We start from the raw sequence: 23048 nt of genomic DNA, 5'->3' as shown, positions 1-23048 counted from the left end.
TAATATTTGTATTTCCATTACACTCAGTTCAATTTTTTGGGAAATTTTCTACTATGCACTGGCCTACATGTACCACCTTTACATCTGCAAGTGATGTTTACACATTAATGCATAAATTGTAATTAGTAATCAATTGCAATTATAATCCAGTAACATGGTTATCTATTGAAATTGACTATTCTACAAATAATTATTTTTTGTAGTCTACTTAGATATGCTGTTAAGCTAATACTATTTTTCTACACTGTGTATAATACTTTTACTTGAGTAAAACTTGTGCAGCCACTGGTGTTTTGAAACTTAAAAAGTCAATCAAAGCATAGAAAAAAAAAAACAAAAACATAAAGTCTTCAGCAAACAGTTGATACTGCTACACAGTAATGTTGCTTTGATGACCTGCTGCTTCATCACATAGTACACACTAGCACTGTAAACACAGCTAACTGCAGAGACACATAGAAGTAACAAGGAACTGGCAGAAGATCGATTTTTGTTATTGTTCTATCGATTTCAGAACAATTTCCTGAGAATATAGTTTGAATTTTAGTTTTTTAACTAATGCAGCCACATCTCTGACTCTTGTATCAAATTTACAACTTCTTTCAATAAATATATGGACCCCTGGTCACTACAGGGTATACATTTGTGAGCCACAAAAATAAATCAGAGGGGGAAGAGAACTGACATTACTGCTGCACGCATTTGCAGTTAGTGTTAGTTTCCCCGGTTACTCAAAAAAGCTGATTTCTCTAAGTAACCTGGTTACTTAAGTGCCTGTAAACACAGTCAGTGTATGTACTAAGACAAGCATTCATTAGCAGGAGGATGCCCTGCAAAAAAAAGTGGGAAACAGTGAACTAATTGTTTCAAATCAAAAGAGGGGCTAATTGCAAGCACTCTAAGAGAGAGAAGGTGCAACAGTGGTGTCTTTGTGAGAAACATCAGTGTGTGCTACCCCGCTATGCAGATTAAGCAGAACAACAAACATGTCTGAAAGAAAATGTCTGTCATGCTTCAAGTAACCTCATAATAAATTTAACGCTGCACTGCTGCATGGGAAAGCTAGCATAACAGAAGACAGCATATCAAGTCCAGCAGTTCTGATTTTAAAAATCTAATGAAAAAAAAAGGATCTTATAGTGAGATTGTTCAGTCCCCCTAGAGTGGCCAAAAATTAAGGAAAACAAAAAAGGCCTTAAAATAAATTATTCAAATATTAATCAATATAAATTAAAATTATTTATTATATAAAAATCTACTCTAATTAATGTAGTTGATGACAGGATACACATTTTTTTCTGACCAGAAAATAAAAGCTATATTGTTTTATGTAGTTTATTGTGTTTAAGAAACACAAGCACCTCAATTCATTTTTGCCAGTTCAATTCCTGTTTTAACAAAAACCCTTTTATCAAAATTACTTGTGTTGTCAATGTATTATTAAGTTAAAACAACTACATGCAAGGTGTAGCATATGATGCCGAAAAAATACTGAAACCAGAAATAAGGTAAACACGTTTGTCCGTGACACGAAACATAACTTGATTAGAGCCTGTCTAAAAACAACAATAACTTGAATTGTTGTGCAAATTGTTCTGTATTGCTCGGTTTTATATATAACCTAGTAAAGTACAAGCTGCTACAGTATGCAATTTTCTGATGCCCTATTGTTTATGAGTTTCTTTTTAAGACAATGTGGTTTACACTGAGCCTTCTAAAAAGTATCAAATATTATGTGTACCATGTCCAGGCTTAAGAGGTCATTAACAAGGTATAAAATTACACTGAAATTGAATGAGGTGATCCTGCCTCTAGAGGAGGTCAAACGGAACATATTGTAAACTTAAAATGTGTTTTCCTTCTTTTGTACTCAAAATGCACACAGGTTTGTGACAGATTATGTAGTGGAAGACAAAGTGTTGCAAAGAAGGGAGCATTAGACTGTGTGGCCTTTTAAGGAAGGGGACTGGGGAGAACCCTTACAAAGGGCTGGTACATCACCATCACCCTGAACAACAGGCTGGCAAAGATTGATGTACCTGTAGGTAAACCATGGTTGTGTATTTCTTGCACTCACTCACTCACTCACTCACTCACTCACTCACTCACTCACTCACTCACTCACTCACTCACTCACTCACTCACTCACTCACTCACTCACTCACTCACTCACTCACTCACTCACTCACTCACTCACTCACTCACTCACTCACTCACTCACTCACTCACACACACACACACACACACACACACACACACACACACACACACACACACACACACACACACACACACACACACAGAAACATACTCAGTGCTGGAGGTCCTCTGGGACAAGAGTGAGTGATGACTTTGTCTGCTCAAACCTGACAGTAGGCCTCTGGTGTCCCCAAAAAGCCCATTTTAAAAGCTGTGCCTCAGTCCCGACAAAGTAACTCGGAGTGATAGAAAGTAATCTAAAGTTTGGCTGTGAATGACCCAGTATGGCTAGAATCAATGACATTGTGCAGTGGGAGAATGCCTCAAAGAAATGAGATAACAATGTCTTGTGTCTTGTTATTGTACTGATAAAATGTGATACGTCGGAGGAAACCACCCTTTGGCCACAGAGAGAGAGGAAGGGGTGGGCTTAAAGAACATTAAATTTTATTCTGTTATCTAACGCCTTGCCTAAAAACAGATAAGAAAAAAATAAACCAAAATGGCATATTTAAACCACTACTCACTGACTTTATATGCCATCCAAATTTTAGGAGAGAGGGATATGCAGCAATGCATTTTCAATTTTGTTTTCTAAAAATAGCCCCATTTATTTTTCCCCATGGTCTCCAAAGTGCTGCCTTCACTCAATTGGATTACAACACAGACTTTTCATTTCCTTTCTGGTTAGTGTATAATCAACTTTAGACAATCATACATCTCAGTTTATTCATTGTGGTGCTGTAGGCAACACCCTGCATATTTAAAAAGGTAGGATGAAAACTGCATCCCAGCTATTACACTTTGGGGAGTCTATCATTATGCATGTATGGTTACGTATGCAGACCAGAAGCACAGGGATCGATAAAGATGCTGACTGTGATGATAACGCTACAATAATCCAGTGTGGCGTGCTGAGAGGTCGAGCATTTGTCGATAATGTTCTTTCATACAAAATGCACTCACATCTGTTATTTCAGCCATCCATTTCATTAAAGCATTCATACCTTGGTGAGTGCATATACGATTGTATTTTATAGACATATATATTATAGAGGCACAGTTCCATATCTTTGTGTAACTTAGTGCTACTTAGCTTGTAGACTTAGGCCTGACACAGAACAAAGGGAACTGGTCCCTTATTAAGCAACAATGAGTAATGCCAATCCATCAGAAAGGTTTGTACTGGTGTATGCTCACATACTGTACACTATGTTGGTGTATAGCTTTACTGGGTAGAGAAAAAATGGAGTCTGACAGGGACATCTCCCGTGCCTGTCAGAAACTAATGCTCAACTCTGACAACCATGACAGCCCTGCGTTATTGTTCCAACATCATCACTAGCTTTGTTACAATCATCCAACAGAGCAACACAACACACTGCAACAGGCTGTGAATTGCATCTTAATTATAATTCTCCCCAATTAATAAAAGGAATAAACAGCAAAAGCATACATTTTTATTAAAGCCAATGCATGTTATAACATGCTTAGTATATTTTTCCTTGTTTATATGTGATAGCATATACTTTTACTGTATTAACCATGACTCAGGGCTCATGAATTTCAATTGTAGCAGCAGGAGAGCACATTAAATGAGTTTGGGTTATTTGCAATATCTACCATCAAAAATAACAAAAAAAAATATGTGTAGCTTTGAACTGTGGAGGGTGATTCAAGCACTGACTTACAAATTAAAAGGTCACCCATCCAATCTTTCTACTATGGTCACCTGTGTATGCATGTATGATCCCTGCAGGTATGAGTAAATAGCAAATAATGCTCCAGATGTTTTTGCTGGGGTTCTGTTGTCAGTACTCTATGTTCGTGGATTATCAAGGAATATTTAACACTGCTTTTTGATTAAAAGAGTGCACATTTTCATCTTTATTTACAGTGGTTCCTTGACATATGCGTTGAGTTCATTTCTTTTTGTGTTTCATTTACCCTCTTCACAGCTGTATTTTCTTTCACGGAAAAGGTCAGTGAATGTCCCTCTAAATATTTAAGTCAAAACTGTACCGTTGATTTCAAGTCTAAAACCTCTTTCAGGCATATCTCGTCTGCAATATCAACAGAGGAATCAATGGTTGCTATAGATGAGAACAGTTTGTGCCACATAATATCGATTACACTGACAACTAGACATCACCTTCATTCCTCATTCTCCTGCCTCCACATGCATCCCACACCAGTGTAAAGAGAGGGAAATACCACAGGAAATGATAAAATATGGTTTGCATGTCTGTGCCTGAATTTAATTCAAATAGAGAATATAGCCAGAGGCACAGAGCTGTTTGTGATTGAAAAGTAAACAAAAAATGTGGTCATGACTGTGGTAACACGTTGCAAGTAAAGCGTGTGGCTACATGCGCATTGTCACGCCACAGCAAGGAGTAATACTAAGTTGACTTCCTGATTAGCCAAAAAAAAAGAAAAAAAAAAAAGAAAAATTAAACTGCAGCAAAAACATTGTTGGAAAAAGAGCATTGTTCATATCCCTACAGCCCACTCTGATGACATCACTGACTCCTCCATGCCCCTCCCAGTTTATAACAACCTATTCCCCTAAGGTATCCAGCCTAAGTATGACTAATCAAAACAAGGCAACAGAAAAACCCAACAACGCAGCCTGTCTAGCGATAAGTTTTTTCTTTGTTTTAGTTTTGGCATTAAAAAGCAGTTTCAATACCTCTATGCCTTTGCTATTTCTGTTCATGGATAAACATGAGTATTTAGTGTGGGAGAAAATGACAGGAAATGTCTGGTCCATTCAACAATAAATTTCTCTGAATACATGAGAGCTGAGCTGGGAAAAAATGACCCTGGCCTAGGCTGGGTTAACCTTAAGGGATCTCTAACCATACCACACAAAAACAACGGTAACGCCTATAAATGAATGTGCATGAAGAAAACAAAGACGCGGGCACACACATACACACACACAACATACATAAATTCCAACTTCTATTTAAACCACCATTACCATCAGTACTCACCATATCCAGGAGTGCCTCCTGAAAGGAAAATGACTAAGATGCATCATGGATTTGTCACTGAGAACACCCGGACATCTTCCAGGCTTCATACCAAAGCTGTGTCTGGTCACCCTACCTGTTGCCCCTTCACCCTTTGAACCCCTGTATATATGTAGCTATCTATCTACAGAAACTGCTCCACAGAATCCACAGGCCCCAGCACAATTTGTAGTGTCCCATACTGTAGTCTGTTGCTGAGATGCACCCATTCAAACCAGTCTTCCTGTATATAGTCCCTTCTGAACTTCCAACTTCACTTGTTTGGTCCTAGGGCATCAGCCCAAAAAGTGTTGGCTTACATCCAAAATTAAATATATTAAAAAAAAAAAAACAATTATATAGCACCTTAAAATGCACTGAGTTCCAGAAGACAGGCAAAAACCCTAATAAATGTGATGATTAAATAAAAACGGTCTGGAAGCACACTTAAGCCCAGTGAGAACTGTTTTTTTCCTCAGCAAGAGTCTCAGCAGTGAGGGCACACAGGCGGCCACCCAGCAGGACCAGCTAACCTCGTCGGCCACTGCTCTTTTTTCCGTGGGATTCTTCCGGCAAAGGTTTGGAAATTGCTGTCCCACATCCACATGGTGAACGGGTTTAGGGACTCATTCCTCCGGAAAGCATTCCTTTTCCTGTCAGCCAACAACGCCAGTTGAAGAGGCTGCAGTAGTCACAGCAGCATGACAGAGCATGTTACAGACAGAGTCACTTACACACTCCCCTTGCTTTCATCCGCTCAGCTTTGCCCCCTTTGTTTCTCTGACTTTATATCTCCCTCTCTGTTCTGCCCTTTCACAACCTCCCAGAGAGTAAAGTGAGGAAATGTGCAGAGATAAAAACAAGTAAAGCGTCTCTTCTCTATCCCTCTTTACTCTGTCTCGCTCATCTCTCCCCCTCCCTCCCTCCCTCCCTCCCTCTCTCCCTCCCCGCTCCCTCCCCACTCCAGTCAGTGGGATGTCCTGACCCTGTGTAAGAGGTGTGCCTGCTCCTTTACTACCAGCTAAACCTATTGATCCTCTTACCACATGCTGCTCCACTTCATTCAAAGAGGAACACCACTGCACATGTACTACACACAGTGCACATATTCACACAAAAACCCTCAAGTAATTTTTTCCTTATAAGTCTATCTTCCGCATGAAGTATTGTATGTTTCTTCTTAAACCCTCCTTCACTGTAACAATGCAAGCACTCATGTTTCCCTGTCAGTTTGTTTGATTTTGTCACCCCAAGCACACCTTCTGTATTTTTCTAGTGTCTGCATGTACTGCACAGTTAATATCATATATGTTTGAACTATAGTTGGGGCGTATGACTATAAGGAGGGGGGGAGTGGTCTCGAAGCTGTTGTCAATGTTGTTTCAAGAAACTTGTTATACAGGATGTCATTGCCCTGCAGTATAATGCATTTCTCCATTCTTACACCAAGCCCTTCAAGCTCCAGATGGAGTTGTAATGTGGCGTATAGGCCAAACAGCTACTAAAAGGGTAAATGTCTTTCAGAATCCCTCATGTGTAAAAATAACAAAAAGTCCCTGCAAAACAATTTATCAAATTCAATGTTATTCTGAGCACATGCCAGCCTGTGTCTTCCAAGCATGTGTATGAGGGATTGTGTGTGCATGTCAATTTGCGCATTTGTGTGCAAGTGGTGTTGGCAAGGAAGTTATGAGTCGGGGTTGTGGTTAGCACACTAAGGTTGTGTCTGTGTGTTTTGAATTAAAAGTCATAGCTGTGGCAAAGCTCCAGTTGCTGCGGTCTGAAAAACAGGATCCAGCGCTGCTTCTTACACACATCCTGCCCAACACACACGTCAGCAGCCTCTCAACTCCTGCCAAAAGTCAAACCAACTCACAGCCTCTGTAAGCCTGCACCTTCAGCCTCAACAGCCACACTTCAGTAGGGTGGAGGAGCACTGTATGTTCAAGGAATCTGCTTTTAGGAAAGACAGAAATGCATTTCTCTGGGATGGATATGGGTAGTTAGTGTGTGTAAAGGGGCAGAGTTGACAGTCCAGAAAGCAAGATAAAAAAAAAATAATATTTTAAGGGGCTTTGAAGATTAAATAAGAAATCACTGAAACACCTGTTATTCATTATGCATAAAAAAAAAAACTTAACAACTCTCCATCTATCTCTTAGATGTATTTAAACAACAACACTGTTTTAGACATCTCCCATACAAATGGGAACTGATCCTAGTACTAGAATATACAGTTGGGTGCAAAAGTTTGCAACCCCTTATTTTGGAAAGGCAAAAAGAATAAAACAATGATGCTTTTTAATCAACATAATATTTGATGCACATTAAGCTAATACAAATATTTCTTCATTAAAATGTTAAATTAAGTTTTTGGTAATTTATGAAGGGGGGGGGGGGGGGGGGGAACTTTAGCACTGATAAAATCATCATTACATTTTTTATTCCTTCATTGACCATTTAAGTTTGCATCCCCTTACACTGAAATGACATATAGGGGGATGTAAACGTAACTGTAAGCCTAACCTAATGATACTGCACATTATGCCAGTACAAATTATCATTTATCACTAGAATTAACAGAAAAAGTATGTAAAAATTCATTGAAAATATATTGGTGCAAAGTTTGCATCCTTCTTGGTAAATTAAGTAAAAATGAACTGTGATTCATTTCTAATGAAGGAACATGTGTACTAGCTGAGTGGCAATAAGATTATTTCCCCATCAACATAATATTTAATGCACATTTTAAAACGAAGAGATGTTGCGTGTGCATGCAAGTGATACGGCATAATCTTATTCCCTGTTTGTGGTTTCGGGCCCCTTCTGGCTCCCTGCTACTTAACACTGGTAAGCTGACATAACTCGGACTGTAATATGACCTATAGGACTCTAGACTATAGGAGAAAGAACATGTAAAGGCAGGGTAAAGGCAAACATTAATTTAAATACAAAACAAAAAGGTGGATGTAAGCGAAAGAGAGAAACACCGGCGGAAAGTGAAATTAGGGCTAAAGTTGACGTACATGAGCACCTTTGGAACAACAACTGTAATTGCATAATTTCCCTTACAATAAGAACAGAAGAAATGATGGAGAGGTTAAAGTGCAGCAAGGAAAGAATGAGGTAAGATTAATAAATACGGAAGTAAAGATGAAATGCAGCCTTACTGCAGGGAGACAGAAACCCTGAAATAACACAATAACATATCACAGCTATAAAGGTACTTTGCGCACTATTAACCCAGACTTATCTGACCCCTGCTTGTGAGGAGAATAATGTATTTCTAGCTACAAAGTATCACATGATATTTGAACCACCAAGCCTTTTCCATTACATTAGTGGACTGACTTGGCTCTCTGTAACTGGGCATTGAGAAAAAGGGGGAAATTACACAGTAGAACAAGTGCATATCGATTTTACACATACTGGCAGTTAGCAAAGTACTTTTCCTCATTTTTCTGCAGATTGATTGGCCAGACAACGCCGTCTCAAGAATCTCTGCAAAGCATGCACTGCCAGTAAAAAAACATGTACTGTAACTCTCCAGGACACAAAACCTGCCAATGAGGGTAAGGTAAGCTTTGTAACTTTCAGGTAGAACAACAAATATCTCCAGAGACTGGAAAGTACTGAGGCCTCATGCATGTTTAGTTCATTCGAAGTAGGCCGGCTGCCCATCAGTCCATTTCTCCCTGTAGAAATGCCTTGCGCTCCATCTTCCTCCTTGCCATTCACAGATGGTTATGCAGTGGCATTTCAGCAAAGGTTAACTCATTCCCCCTTCAAATCAGATATTTGTAATTAGATTCCCACGTCTAATGGGGACATAGAAGCTACATGAGCCATTTGTTGAATGTTTAAGTGGCACCCCCAAAAAAGTTTACTTATTAAGTGGAGAGGTATTTTCAACTGGTTGAGCCAGAAGAAGACAGAAGGAACTTATTAGAACAAAACTCCAGGACTACAAGGAAGCAACAGCCAGTGATGAAAGATTAAAGCACAAAGTACAAAACCTGCACCGATCACCCATAATGTCATAACCACTGTTTTGTATTTGTATGTTGTGTATGGGGCTGTGTAGCAGCAGACTGGTCAGGCTGCCCATGCTGACCCGTGTCCACCGCCAAAAGCCCCTACAACACAATAGGCACATTGTGGCCTCTTTCAGCACAATAATGCACCCTGCCACACTGAATGATTCAAGAATGGTTAGAGGAACACAACAAGTTCGAGGTATTGACTTGGCCTTCAAATTCTCCAGATCTAAATACAATTGAGCGTCTGTGGGATGTGCTGGAAAAACAAGTCAGATCAATGGAGCCCCCCACCTTGTGACTTACGAGACTTCAAGAAACAACTTGAAGCTTTAATCCAGGATTAATACACCATTTATAATGACACAAATAGATCCACATAAAAGTGAGCATAACTTAAATATAAAAACCGCTCAAAGCAAAAACTTAAGTTAGTTTTACTTTCACCAAGCACAAATAAAAAAATCATCTCAATCAGATGGTGGGAAGGCACATGCATAGAAGCATCATGACTATCTGGTTAAAAACCACTGTTGTAAATGGTGATGTCTATTTTGACTGCTTTATTAGGCTGTTTTCTGAGAGCAGGTACAGACAGAAGAATACTTAAATATCAATGGCCCATAACCCAAGGCAATCTCCACTACACCATCTGGTGAGGATGGGTCTCACAAAAAATTTGTGCAATCAAATCTCACTGCTCTTCCCTCTGATTTCTTCATTACCTATTATGATGAGAGGGAAAACACCACTTTTGCTAGTTTCAAGTGCAAATATTTACACTTAATACAATATTGTACACATACGGTACCTTTTACTGAAAACCTGCTAATACTTTGTGTTAGTAAATGAATTTGAACAATAATCAGGTGCTTTATAAAGAGTTTGATTCACTGCAGGCTACAGAGTAGCCCCAAAACACAACACAGATCTGACTACATATGGATGGTTTATATGTATAATTGACAACTAAAAGCAAACATATCAACCTGTAGGAGTTTACTGCAGGACTTGATAATCCTCACACCACCACAGCTTACATGTGTGCCTGCACAACCCATAAACCTGTATAAGCTACGTACTGTAGTACAGATTCTTACTTTTGAATTTTGAGTGGTGGTAATTGGTATCGCATAAGGAATTTGTTAGTCTCTAAACTGTGGAGAACAGTTTACAGTACTCCCAGTAAACATGGAGGCAAAAGTACTATTAGTTTTTATGCCATGGAGTTGGGAAATTATTGTTCACCAACATTTGTTAAATCATTAGCACCAAGTTTTACGAGGAGACAAACAACACTTATTAGGGTTAGGATACAATATCAGGTATCTGGTATGATCCTGCTTGTGTATTTGTACATGGAAAACCTCTCTAACCCTGCAAACAGTGTTAATGTTGGTTTAGCAGGTAGGTGGTGGTGGAACTGTCTGTGGCCTGGAGGGGTTTTAAGATAAGTGACAGTGACAAAAGTAAAGCAGACTACAAGCTCTTAAGTCTTATGATCCCATTGAAAGAGTCATTCTTGAATTTGTCAAGAATATTTTAAACATGGTTTCCAACATTTCAAAAAGTAAGACCCTTGTAAGCATTGTCCACACTCTTCAGAGTCTCTGTAATTCCATCATAGATGTTGCATGTGCAGTTCTGTGGCTGAAATTGCCAAACTGGAGCATACAACATGATGTTTGTACAAAACAGAAAGGTTATAGGTTTTGGAATGAAGAAATACACCCATCAGGCCACCAATTTAATGCAATCCACTACAGTGGCTCTGCAATGAATTCTTCTTTTACAAGGTTATAATTTCTCAGTTTATAAGTTGAAACTGTCAGAAAGGTGATAATTCTACTGTGTGCTGAAGTCAAAGTGGGTAGTGGAGTCGTGCTGGAGTTTATTATAAGAAAAGGTGGTTCTAATGTTTTGGCCACCACATTGAAAATGAATAAGGTGGCCAAAACTTTAGGAGCACCTGCCGTGGTTCAGACTGGTCCAAGATGTAGACCACCTACCACCAAATGATAGGTTTGATAGTCTTTAAGACCGTTTTTCATACACAATTCAATTTTTTTAAAAATTGCTTCTCACTTGTTCAAATATAAAATAGTACACTGCATTAGATAATGAACTACCATGGCTCATGCTAAGCCAATGTTTGTTTTTACAGGTGGACACTGGAATAATTAGTGTCATGTGAGAAACTGTTTGACTCTAATTGCCTGTTGCATCTGTTGTGGTTTTCCCCAACGAACAGATGTAGATGTAGAAGAGCCAAAAGTGCACATTGAGTCTTGTGTTGATCTACAGTTTGCGCCACTCTACTTAGTTCATTATCCCACCCAATAGTATCCATCCTTCCATACCCAGCCATGGTGTCAGCTATGTTGCCTAACCCCTCCAAAAATAGACTTCTCCTGCATTGCACCAACATTGTGTCACTGTTGCAGTTAAGGTGCTTGACAGGCTCCTCCTGCACTGGCTCACTAGCCTGAACCTTAATCAAAGCACAGATAGACTGAGTGTCAATCTGGGTGTGATTAGTAATTCCAATGAGGGGCATATAACTCAACGATGACCTCTGATGATACAGTAATTACTGTAGGCTCAGGGAAAAGCATGTCTGCCATTAGTCGGACTGACTGAGGAATAATTTAATTGAGATTGGTTCAGTGTAGTTTGTTCGTAGGCATTGTGACCTATTTATTATCAGAAGTTATAATAAAATCCACAAATTTCTCTTTAAATTGAATAGCTATTTTCACTATTTTAGGTTTTGTTCAGCTATTTATAGGTTTTGGCATTCCATGTGAAAGTGAGGCTTACTGGAATTATTTATTTTCCATGTCTGTTTTGTTTTATTTTCACTATCAACCATGTCAATCATGTAAGCATTTCATTTCCTGGAACAGTGAAACTATTTTCAAAATGTTTTCACAAACTCCAATTCAGAAGAGCAGTAAAAAAACGCATGCGAAAACATTAAAAGTCATAGTGACTGGGACTTATTGTCCATTAACTGTAAATATCTGTATAATCTTTTACTTATTAAGACCATCACATATTGCTAGTATTGCTAAAGGTAGTCAGACAAGAAAGGTAAAGACAAGATGTAACTCAATCTTCTGAAAAATCTGTAAACCATAGATCTAGAGGTGTGACTGACTTACTGCAGAGTTAGGAATACATATTTTGAAGAAATGTTGTGCAAAGGAAATTTAATGCACAATTGTTCTCTCGCGTTTTTCTCTAACTGCTCTAAATTCACTCTATATGAATTATAGAGGAGGAGGGGCATGCAGGAGAGAGCACTGTAGGGGGCTTGTGTGACATTAAATTGTTAAAGTAATTCCACGTTAGGTGGAGGCTTGGCAGGCTGTAAAATGATCTTAGTCTGAAAATGGAGGAAACCACTAAACCGTGTCACACAGCACAGCACAAACTTCCAAATATTTTTACAGTGATAAAACACAAGCAGATTTGTAAATACACAAATTTGCTTTAGTAAAAATGCCCAAAATAATGTCAGGCTTATTAAGTTTCATTTAAGAGCTGCTAATATCAGTCAAAATACTTCAAAATAATGACCTATTTATATTGTTAGGTAAAACAAAAACAGAACATTATGTGGGAAACCCACCCAAACAAATGTATCTTTATTCAAATACACAGAGGGTATTTGTGCTTTCTGTATACAATGCATGGTGTAATAACACAGTTTAATTTGAAAGCTAGCCACTGGGAAAAACTGTGGAAATAAGGTGTAAAAGTGACTTCCCTAATCAGTGTTAAGCTTGTTATCACATTTTTAGTCTTCAAATTTACACTTCTAAATGTCACATTTTGGAGCTTAGGCATTTAGAAAAAAAATTTGAGACTGGCTGGCCTTACTTTCCAGCCTTCATATAGTGTTGAGAAAAAGAAATATCAATTGCTTCTTTTTTCACAAATTAAAGGGTAACTTTGATTTACATGTGTAATTACTTCAGTGCACTCAAATTGATGCAGGTCTAATGTTATAGAAGCCCCTGCAACAGACATTTGTATCTTTGTATCCCCTAATTCTGTCTTCAGTGAAGAGGTAGGGTCCAACTACAACCCTGTTTTAACCCCTAAACTTTTCCCAGGCGATTTATGATAAAAGAATTTAAAAATGTAAGATATTGTAAAAGCGTTAAATAAAACTGGAAAAGGCAGTTATCCAATGACAGTTTAGGGCCACAATGCCTGGGAACTATGTGAACAATTAAAGGCATTAAACACAATTAAACACATTAACTGTGATTACATTACTTTTTGTTGCTGGTGTTCATATTACTGTAGCTAGTAATATGTTACTTTGACTCTTTGCATGTTGACTGCATGGGACAGAAAACACTGAGGAGCCGACAGAATGACTTTGCCACCCTGCTTCCATGGATCCCATGACATTTAAAAGTCAAAACTTTCACTTCCATTTCATCCACACCTCACCATCACCAAACCTGTCAGGCCACAAGGAACCCAAGACAGGAAGGTGGTGACCTTAAGTTATAGACAGCTGGAGACACATAGGGAGAAATGGCAGGGAAACAAATGCACTCTTTAATGCACAAAAGGTCCTCAGTGATCAATGTGAGCTTTATGTTCCTTGAACAGAGAAGAAATTCAAATATGGTGTGAGGTGGGATACATCCCTTGCAGGTTTAATAAATCTGCCAAGGACATCTTTGAGAGAGGTGTGCAGGTTAGGATTAGTTGTATGAACAATTCTTAGGTCCTCTGCTCAATTAAAAGCCACTCAATTCATTCTCACAGACCACCCCAAGAAAGAAAGAAAGATTATTTATTTGGTTGCTGGCAGATGAAATAAAGAATGAGTCAACATAAAGTAAACTCAATGGTTTAATGGTTTTCACTTAACCTCAAGCAGATGTTGCGTGAACCAGGCGCCAACAGGCATTTGAGAAAAGAGTATTACTGCAATTCTGAATTTTATAACCTGAGACACTGAACCTTTATGACATTAGAAAACATTAGATTCAAGGACAAACTTACTGCTTTACTAGAAGCAGTAAACCACAAAAACATTCTCAGAAATTCGACTCCTGGGAAAACTGATTCAGCAGAGAGGAGCACTAAGCAAAAATATCCCCTGATCAACTGGCAGACTCCGCCCCACCATTAGCAGGTACAGTATCTATCCCACTGGGGAGGCTGTTAAAGTAAATTCCACCTTCAGATGTGTTATATAAAGCCCCTGATGTTCACTGCACTCTCGGATTTATTTTATAACGAAGTGGTATAAGACCTCACAACCTGCATCATCTACAGCAGTTACTGGTCTCCTGCATTTCCAGGAATAATGTTTTGACAACCTCCAGAGGAAAATTTCTGAACGCTCCAAACTTAAGCTGTTGCCTCAGGTGGATGGAGGCAGCATCTTCTGACAATGACAGCAACACAAGTTTCTTTTTCAAAAATGCCTCCTAAAACATGGCTACCGGGGCCCATGTTAATGGGGAAATAGCTTTTTGGAAAATAAATTAAAAAATAATATAAATAAATAAATAAATTTCAGATTTGAAATAATAAACTAACTTCACAGGAGATGAAGTGGTATTATTTGGCAGTTTTGGCATTATAATACTAGACTGAAATCAGCGTAGACGTTTTGCTATTCATTAAATACAGTATTGCATGAATGTACAAATACCCACTTACAAATTATGGGCAACTTAATTTTTATTATTTTTTTAAATAAAGAGCTGTTTTATATGACTTATAAATTGAAAGCAAAAGCATCAGGTGAACATAAAGTAAAATATGACTTGCCTAGAGAAAAGGTTCTTTGGCCTTCATTTTTTTTTACTATAATCATTGTAGTCATGCATAAAGAAACTATTTACTATCTAAGAAGAATTGTTTTCTTCTTTTCACTAAAAGACTTCTGTATTTGTGTTGGGTTCTTCTCACTAGTTGGTATGGGGTAAAGGTCCCAGTGAATAAAATTCTTTACCCAGCGGGGTAAAGAAATAAAAAATGGCGATGTCATGTCAATTTAAGGGTGTGGAGTTTTCTTGTAAATACAACAGTTCTGTTTATCAAACTTTTTCTCTCTTAATTCAGCAAATCTCACCCAGTGCGTAAGACTGAACAAACATGATAAATGCATGTCCTTTCTTGTGAACTGTATTCACAAAGTGAAAACACACACACACCCACCCCACAACATTCTGTATTTTATATATAATTTGACTTATACAACAATAGAATATTGTGTTAACAACTTATTAATTTATGCATAACCACAGACTAATGCGCATGTACAGAATGTTTATTGATATACACACACACACACACACACGCACGCACGCACCTACTGACACCTACTTCACCCCATAGATATTTTCCTTGAAATGCAACACATCAGCTGCAGGTGAGCTGCTCTGTACTGGCCCATACTCAGTCCACTGTTAGAAAAGCAAACAAATTTTTCCCCCCAAAGAGATGAACAAAGTATCATGTTACTGCTATCATCAACATTGTCCACAAAGGTAATGGGTACACCATGCTGACAAACACCTGCTCCCACTGACTGTAAAACAGCTGCTGCTCATGCATGAGTTATGTACAGTGTGCCCTCTATGGACCAAGCCAGGCCTAGTGCACATATCAACCAATCACTCATGCATAAGGAAGCAATTTTTAAGTAGATAAATGTTGATCTTAAACTATTTAGTTTTCCCTATAATTTCAAATGAATTTATACATATACTTGTTATGTCACACCATCTAAACTGTTGGGGATAGCGGTGCCATCTTGTGAGGTATGCTCAGCCTGCTATAGTGGCAACAATAGAAAAAATTGTTTAAACTGAGCTACTCTAGTTATACTTTTTTTAAATCACGACAAAGTCAAAACACAGAGTCAAACACACCAACAGGGGGTAAAGAGCAGAGGGACCATGGTGCAAGACAAAAACTTCAATATGTGATGTCAACTTCACATTTTCTGTTGTCCGTTCTTCTTTATTGATAGATAAGAAGACCCTGGTGTATAATTATTTTCTTTTCCAAGAGACTGATTTTAAAAGTAGGTTAAAAAAAAAGAAGAAATCATGTTTTCTCTAAATGTGACTCCAGCTGTATCACAGAAGGTTTGCTGCAGAGAGTGAGTGGGTGGGGATGGATGCACAGATACACAGAGTGAAAGAGTACAGTTAAGCTACAAGAAAGGCTCAAGCAGAAAGAAACGGTGAGAGCAAGGCAGAGGTGAAAAACAGATGTTTACAAGTCACAAGTCTACTGCATTGTGGCACAAACTTTTGAGTCCTGCATCAGCACAAAAGCTCCGCTAAATCCCACCCATCTCCACAGCTCTAGAAATTGGTACACTATACACATACATAGAAAGTAGGGGGAATAAGGAGGGAAAGGGAGAGTGAGTGAGAGAAAGGGCAATAGTGTGAGAACAGCATCGTTACATAACCAACAGAAGCAGCATGGGAGCTACCAAAGGGGAGCTCCTGGGCTTCTGCAAGTCGCAGAATGACGCATTGCCCGCAAACACATGCACACACACACATACACACACACACACACACACACAGTGCAGCAAACGGCACATATTCATGTGCTCCATGAAAGAGAAGCCACTCCTACACATTTCTCAGGATCTACAGTAGCTCACAACATCACAAGTGACGATACATTTAGTACAACACCAGTAGCAGGCTTGCAGAGGAAGCACAGACATGTGACGATTAATCCATCAGTTTAATCCATAAACTATGTAGAGTATAATGGATCGTGAAGTCAGGGATTTTTGGCACTAATACAAAGAAAAATGTATAAAATAATAGTCTGGTGGTAGTGTAATGACAAGTTAGATACACTGTGTTATTTGTGATTTTAAAATTGTTTTAATATATACTTTTAGCCTATATGCAGGAAACATAAAGCATGCCTCAACCTGTGATCAATCTGTTTTTGGAGCTATTTTTACAGTAAAGCATGACTTCACGGTAGGTACACATACTAACACAAGCATGCGTGCATACAAACATGCACACACACACACACACACACACACACACACACACACACACACACACACACACACTACAAAAACCCTGAGCTAGGATCGACTGATGAGCTACGAGGAAAGCAACCTGCATTCCTCCCATCTGGGAATGTGGAAGCAGGCTGCTGCAGAGTGCTTTGCTCTTAACACAGGAAATCAATATCCTGCAAGTTAATGAGATGGACCCCCTAACCTCAGCATCTGATTAGATAAACAGATTAGCAGCAAACACAACACTACCATTAGGTGAAAGCAGTGCATACACATACTGCTCATGCCAGTCCCATTATACGCAGTGGCAACCTTACAGTCAGTAATAAACATAAACCGAAATTTAATTATGTGGCTGTGGCTATTTTGTGGGAGATAATTCAATGTGTTTGGTTAATGTTATGTCTACAGGCCTGATGAAATAGTCAAGTGGTGCTGAAGATGGTTTAATAATATTAGTAAGGGTTAAATGTTCAATTTATGACCATATTAGTATACTAGCATTCAGGCTAACAAAATAGAGAAACAAACAATTACAACATTACCTTTTGAAGCATCCCATTTTTAGATAAAATCTCTGCAGTTTTGCTACTTACCTAGGGGGAAAAAAGGGAGGGAGAGGTAGGAGGAAGAGGATAAGGGAGACACAGAGAGACACAAGTTATTACCGAATACATTCAGATGTAATGTGGACTCAAACAGGCACATTTTATATGACTTCTGAAACCCCTTTCTCCTTCTTCTACTTAGTGGACATGTCAGATACACACCCGCACACACACACACACACACACACACACCCACACACGGACACGACAGGGAGTGTATATCAATATACTGCAGTGGTGAGAAAACTGCTCTCTTTCATTCTCACTCCACATCCTAACACAGGCCTATTGATTTGAGTCAAGAAGTATTCAGTTTCCCCTCTTCCCACATCCCCCACCCATTGTTGTTATCCGAGTGCAGAGCTCTCAGACCTCTTCCCTGATAAACACGCCTGCAAAATTTGAATGATGTCACAATTATGTCAGATGACAGGCAGACCCCAGACATGCTGGAGGGACTACATCTTTCTGCTCGCCTTAAATGTTACTCAAAGATAAATCACATCTTAAGGTGTCTCATTGCTACAGTTCCTATCCCTTCACTGTCCAAGACATTTAGTTAACAGATGCAAGGATGAGTAATTAGAATAAGTCACTATTTCAAATTTGGTCGCACCAATTTTTTTCTACATTTTAATATGACAATAATTTCATGTCATTTTATCCATCCAAGAGATGTTAGCGGACATTTGAGACATTTGAGTTGTATAAGATTTACAAGGTGTAAAGACTATATTATTAGAGACATTAGAACATTTTTCACCCTCTTAGGTCCATTTCTCATTTCTAAATTGAAAAATTACAAGGAAAATATCACATACGTACAACCAACCTGAAACTTTTTATTGTCCACTGAAACTGCTTGACTGCATTAAGACAATAGGGAATATATTATGTTCTCTCATGTCAGTCATGCTTAAGCCCAAATGTGACCTCTGCAAAAGCTCCATGACTCATGAAGTTGGGGCATCGCTGGGACCTTTACTGCACATACTGAAAGCTACAGTGACTAAAACACACTCTGCTCCAGGATTTTGTGTGCAGGGGTAAAGGACAACTCTCTTCAGTTAGCTGATTCTTGATTCCCGTTTCCGTGGTGACGAGATCAGCTGGTGATTTATGGCATCACGTAGTCATCACCTCAAAAAGCATCGGGTGCTAGAGTGAAGGACAACAGCTTGTGATCCAGAACAGCTGTGGAAAACAGGTGTGTGCTTCTCATTACAGCCACAGAAAGATAATGACAGCTTTTAATCACAAGCTCTGCACAGGAGAACGAACACACGTGTGTGTGTGATTGAAAATTCTTGGATTAGTCCATGTGTGCATTTACATGCATTTTCATTTTTGTAATTTTTCATGGCGTGTGGGAAATTGATATCCTTGTTAAGCTCTGGGAGTATATTTTAGTGTGTTCATGCTTGGGTGAGAACAGATGCACAATAAGACAAATCGACAAGGAAATAGGGTGTGTGGACAAGAAAGATGTGATGCCAAAAGTTCTAGTGCTGGATCCCGCTTCAACACAAACAAATAAAATATTATGTGCTTTTTTTGACATGGCTTAGAAACTCCTAATCATGTCTTTTCACTTATTTCTCTAAGGCAGGAGAGGTAGAAAAGTAAAAATTGAGGTTGAGGGGGATGATCCAAAATAACAAAGAAAAGAAAGGAAAAAAAAAAAAAAAAAAAAAAAAAAAAACAGGAAAAGGAAGCGATACAAGTCTTAAGCCTCACCTTGAAGCAGTACTCTCTTAAGAACTTAAGCTCCACAACAAACAAAGATACCAGACCGGAGCTTTAGCTAATCGTAGCAGCTTATTCTCCATGGCTCTGTGTATAATTGTGAACCCACCAATAGCTGCATTCCCACCGCTGGCAAACATATATATAGGCACACAGGCAAAAAAAAAAACGGTTGCTATGTCAGCCAAATGCAGATACTGGCAGCCATGTATGCACTCTTGAAAACGTATAAAAAAAACATGTGTACAAAAATCCATATACAGAACTGGCTTACAGTTATGCTTTTGCCTGCTTCAACTTCAATCATCAAATACATCTCAACATACACCGTTTGGCATTTTGCAACCTCACATGATCATACACTATATGCATACTACCTGCATAACACCAACAAACACGTTTCAAGTTCAGTATGATCTGCTAAATATTAAAATTAATAAGAGATTTGATTGTTCTGTTTGATTTACTAATCAACATGCAGGCTTACAGCTAAACTGGAGCTCTCATGACTAATAGTGATAATGACAAATACCTTTAATTAGCTTCAAATCATTGTTCCTTCTTTTTGTTATTCTTCGTCTTGGTGAAATTGATGCAGAAATGATGTGCAGTTATACAGAATAAGAAGCAGGTGGTAGAAGTGAATGTATAGAAAATACTGATGTCATTCTTTCATATGAAACAATCAGCTCTGAGTGTCCAAACAAGTCTACAGGTGGTTGGTGTAAATGGCAAATGCTGCACTAGAGGGAAGAAAAACTAAAACTGTTCAAGAGCAAAGGCCACCAAAATATGTGATGATCAGAGTGAGACACCAGATACTTAACCCGCAGAAAATTTAACATAAAGTAGCTTATGAATTTTTAAATGCACAAATTTGAATATTCCAGGTTTGCAGTTTGGTGTTTTTATTCTTCAACACTTATATAGCGCTTTTATCCAAAGCACTTTACAATGTTGATTCCCATTTACACACACTTCAAGATGTAGCTGGGAACAGGGATTGAACCACTGACCCTGTGGTCCATGGGCGGTTGCCTTACCAACTGAGATACAGCCGCTGAGCTACTGCCGACACTTTAACTACACTGACAGATGCTCCTGTATACATGACAGGACAAACACTGCCCTATCTATAACTTAACAAGTTTTTCCAGTATTGGTGAAAGTCTAGAAATGCATTTAATGCATTTATTGTACCAAATGTAGTGTTAACACTGCTGGTAATACTATTTTTATAACTGCATAAACTGAGCAAAAAGTTTAAAACTGCACAATGAGGCATGAACATGAGGCACACATTATATAGAGAGTCTTGCATTGGCCATAAAGAAGCTCCAGAGATTGTAAAACAACAAATCTTAAGGTCTTGGTGCCAGTGCCATCAGTGTGATATGTTTTCAGGAGAACTGGAATATGCTCAGCCAAGTCCTCGAGGTGTTTCTAAGCACAGTGGTATCCACAGTGTATGAGAGAAGTGTGTAGTTAGGAAAGTATTCATTATCATGATTAACACATCACAGCAGAAAATGTGAGCTGCTGTAGGTTTTGCGGCTGCCTCTACATTAGAAAAGACATGCTAGATATTTTGTGCCTGTCAGAACTGAGCACCTTGTTAAGTTACGTTTATAAATTACTTGTATGGTGCACTGTAGCTGCATGAGTTATGTTGTTTGTTATGTTTTCTTTTTGTGTTATACAGGTTTTCAACTGACAACCTGTCACAAGCAATTAATTTCCCCCCAGTGGACGATAAAGGGACCATTATCATCATCAAATTCATCTCACAGCTTGTTAGAGATATACATTAATTATTTAGGCTCTCTCTCCTAGTGTGTCATCCTTCTGTAAATGGCAAAATTGCAAGTCAGGTCTCTTCAAAATATACATTTCAGTTATGATATTTACATATTGTATTTTAAAGAAGCTCTGTATTATGTTAAAATTCAAGCTGACGTAATCAAGAAGATTTATGTTTCGAAAATTAAATGATAAAAACAGAAATATGACAGAAGCCCAGCACATCTTCTCTCGATTTACATGGCTTAAGGCTTAAAGCTTTTAGCTGCATTAACCCTAACCCCTCACTGGTCCACAACTTCAGAAAATAGTCTATGTGTTGTAACCTGGTGAGGCAGGTTTAAATCAACTATGATTTATGGCATATTTTTCATCCGCTGTTTCAGCCGTTGTTGGAGATAAATGGACATGGTTATTTTGTTTAGGTCTATTCTTATGATGGAGTAGTTTATGGCACTTTGTATATTTTCAGAATTTCTGAAGGTATTTCTTCTATGAGACTAAGGGAAAAAAGCCACATAATTGCTCTATTCTCCTCTTACAGCCCTCTAATAGATCTTTTATCATCAGTTGCATCACACAGCAACAGCTCAAAAGGCCTTTAAAGAAAGATCTGACATACTGTACAAAAACTGTCTGGTGAATCCTAATCACAAATCACCCAGGGAAGAAAAGATGTGAGAGAAAAATTAATGTTGCTGTATTCTGTGATAGAAAGAGAAAGAAAACACAGAAAAATACAGAAGTTTTCAATTCAGTTTAGAAATATGTCAGCAACTGTTTAGGGAACAGGAGTTGGGAATGGGCTTTTTTAAAAAGGAGAAAAACGTACATATTTTATCAAAAATATATTTTATGCGATAAGTAAGGGAAGGAGATGGTGTGTTTTACTCAGTTTATCATAGTTATGGTTATTCAGACCCAGGTTGCAGTGGCAGCATGTAAACTACTACGTTTGTCAACCAATGTTCACCAGCTTCTCTTTATGGATCCTACTGTGGCATTCACACATACGGATACAAAAACCTAAGCCAGCAACATCCACCTACCTATTTATTGTGAATGAAAAGCCCACTTTGCAGGTGTGTACCCCTTACAGAGTGAGACCAATTCAACAGAAAGCCAGATACAAACAGTAACAGAACAAAGTTTAGAAAGGCTCAACTGCTGCATCTGGCAGCGACAGACAGTTAAAACTAAAGGTCTTCTTGGGTCTAAAAGTTTGGACCTGACCGAAAACAAACACATGGAAAGCAGACCTGAGCTGGAATCACAGTGGAAAATCAATATCGTTGTCAAACAATGTCCTCAGAACGGATGTTAAGTCATATAAAAGTTTCAATTTTGTCTATTTATATTCGTACCCCATGCACAATAAAACATTCAGTTTCCTATGGATAATAGGATTTATTTAAATAAATAAAGAACATTAAAAAGCAGAGTTGATTGGCTTTGCACCATTAAAACAAAACTTGGGTCAGTTGTAATGTTCACAATTGTCATTCTCTCTTGCATTAAAGTATATACTACTGCTCGAGTCCATTCAGGCCCACTCAGGTATTAGACATTAGCACAACAAAATGAGCCGAGA

The 23048-nt window shown here is 38.4% G+C and overlaps 1 protein-coding gene across 5 annotated transcripts in view; it reads right to left on the bottom strand.

The window, feature by feature from the left end:
- Positions 1–23048, bottom strand: part of pde4d (phosphodiesterase 4D, cAMP-specific) — a 153518-nt gene that overhangs the window by 47566 nt on the left and 82904 nt on the right. Inside the window, exon 1 of one of the 5 annotated variants that reach the window (XM_067520291.1) lies at positions 5199–6097. The exons of the other annotated variants lie outside the window; for them this stretch is intronic. Within the exon in view, the coding sequence (XP_067376392.1) occupies positions 5199–5287 (89 nt within the window). The 5' untranslated portion in view covers positions 5288–6097. Of the gene's footprint in view, positions 1–5198; positions 6098–23048 lie in introns of those variants that run through there. 5 annotated transcript variants of the gene reach the window in all.

The sequence above is a fragment of the Channa argus genome, chromosome 11, assembly GCF_033026475.1.
Source record: "Channa argus isolate prfri chromosome 11, Channa argus male v1.0, whole genome shotgun sequence".
Lineage (NCBI taxonomy): Eukaryota > Metazoa > Chordata > Actinopteri > Anabantiformes > Channidae > Channa > Channa argus.
This window is presented reverse-complemented; position numbering and strand designations above follow the sequence as displayed.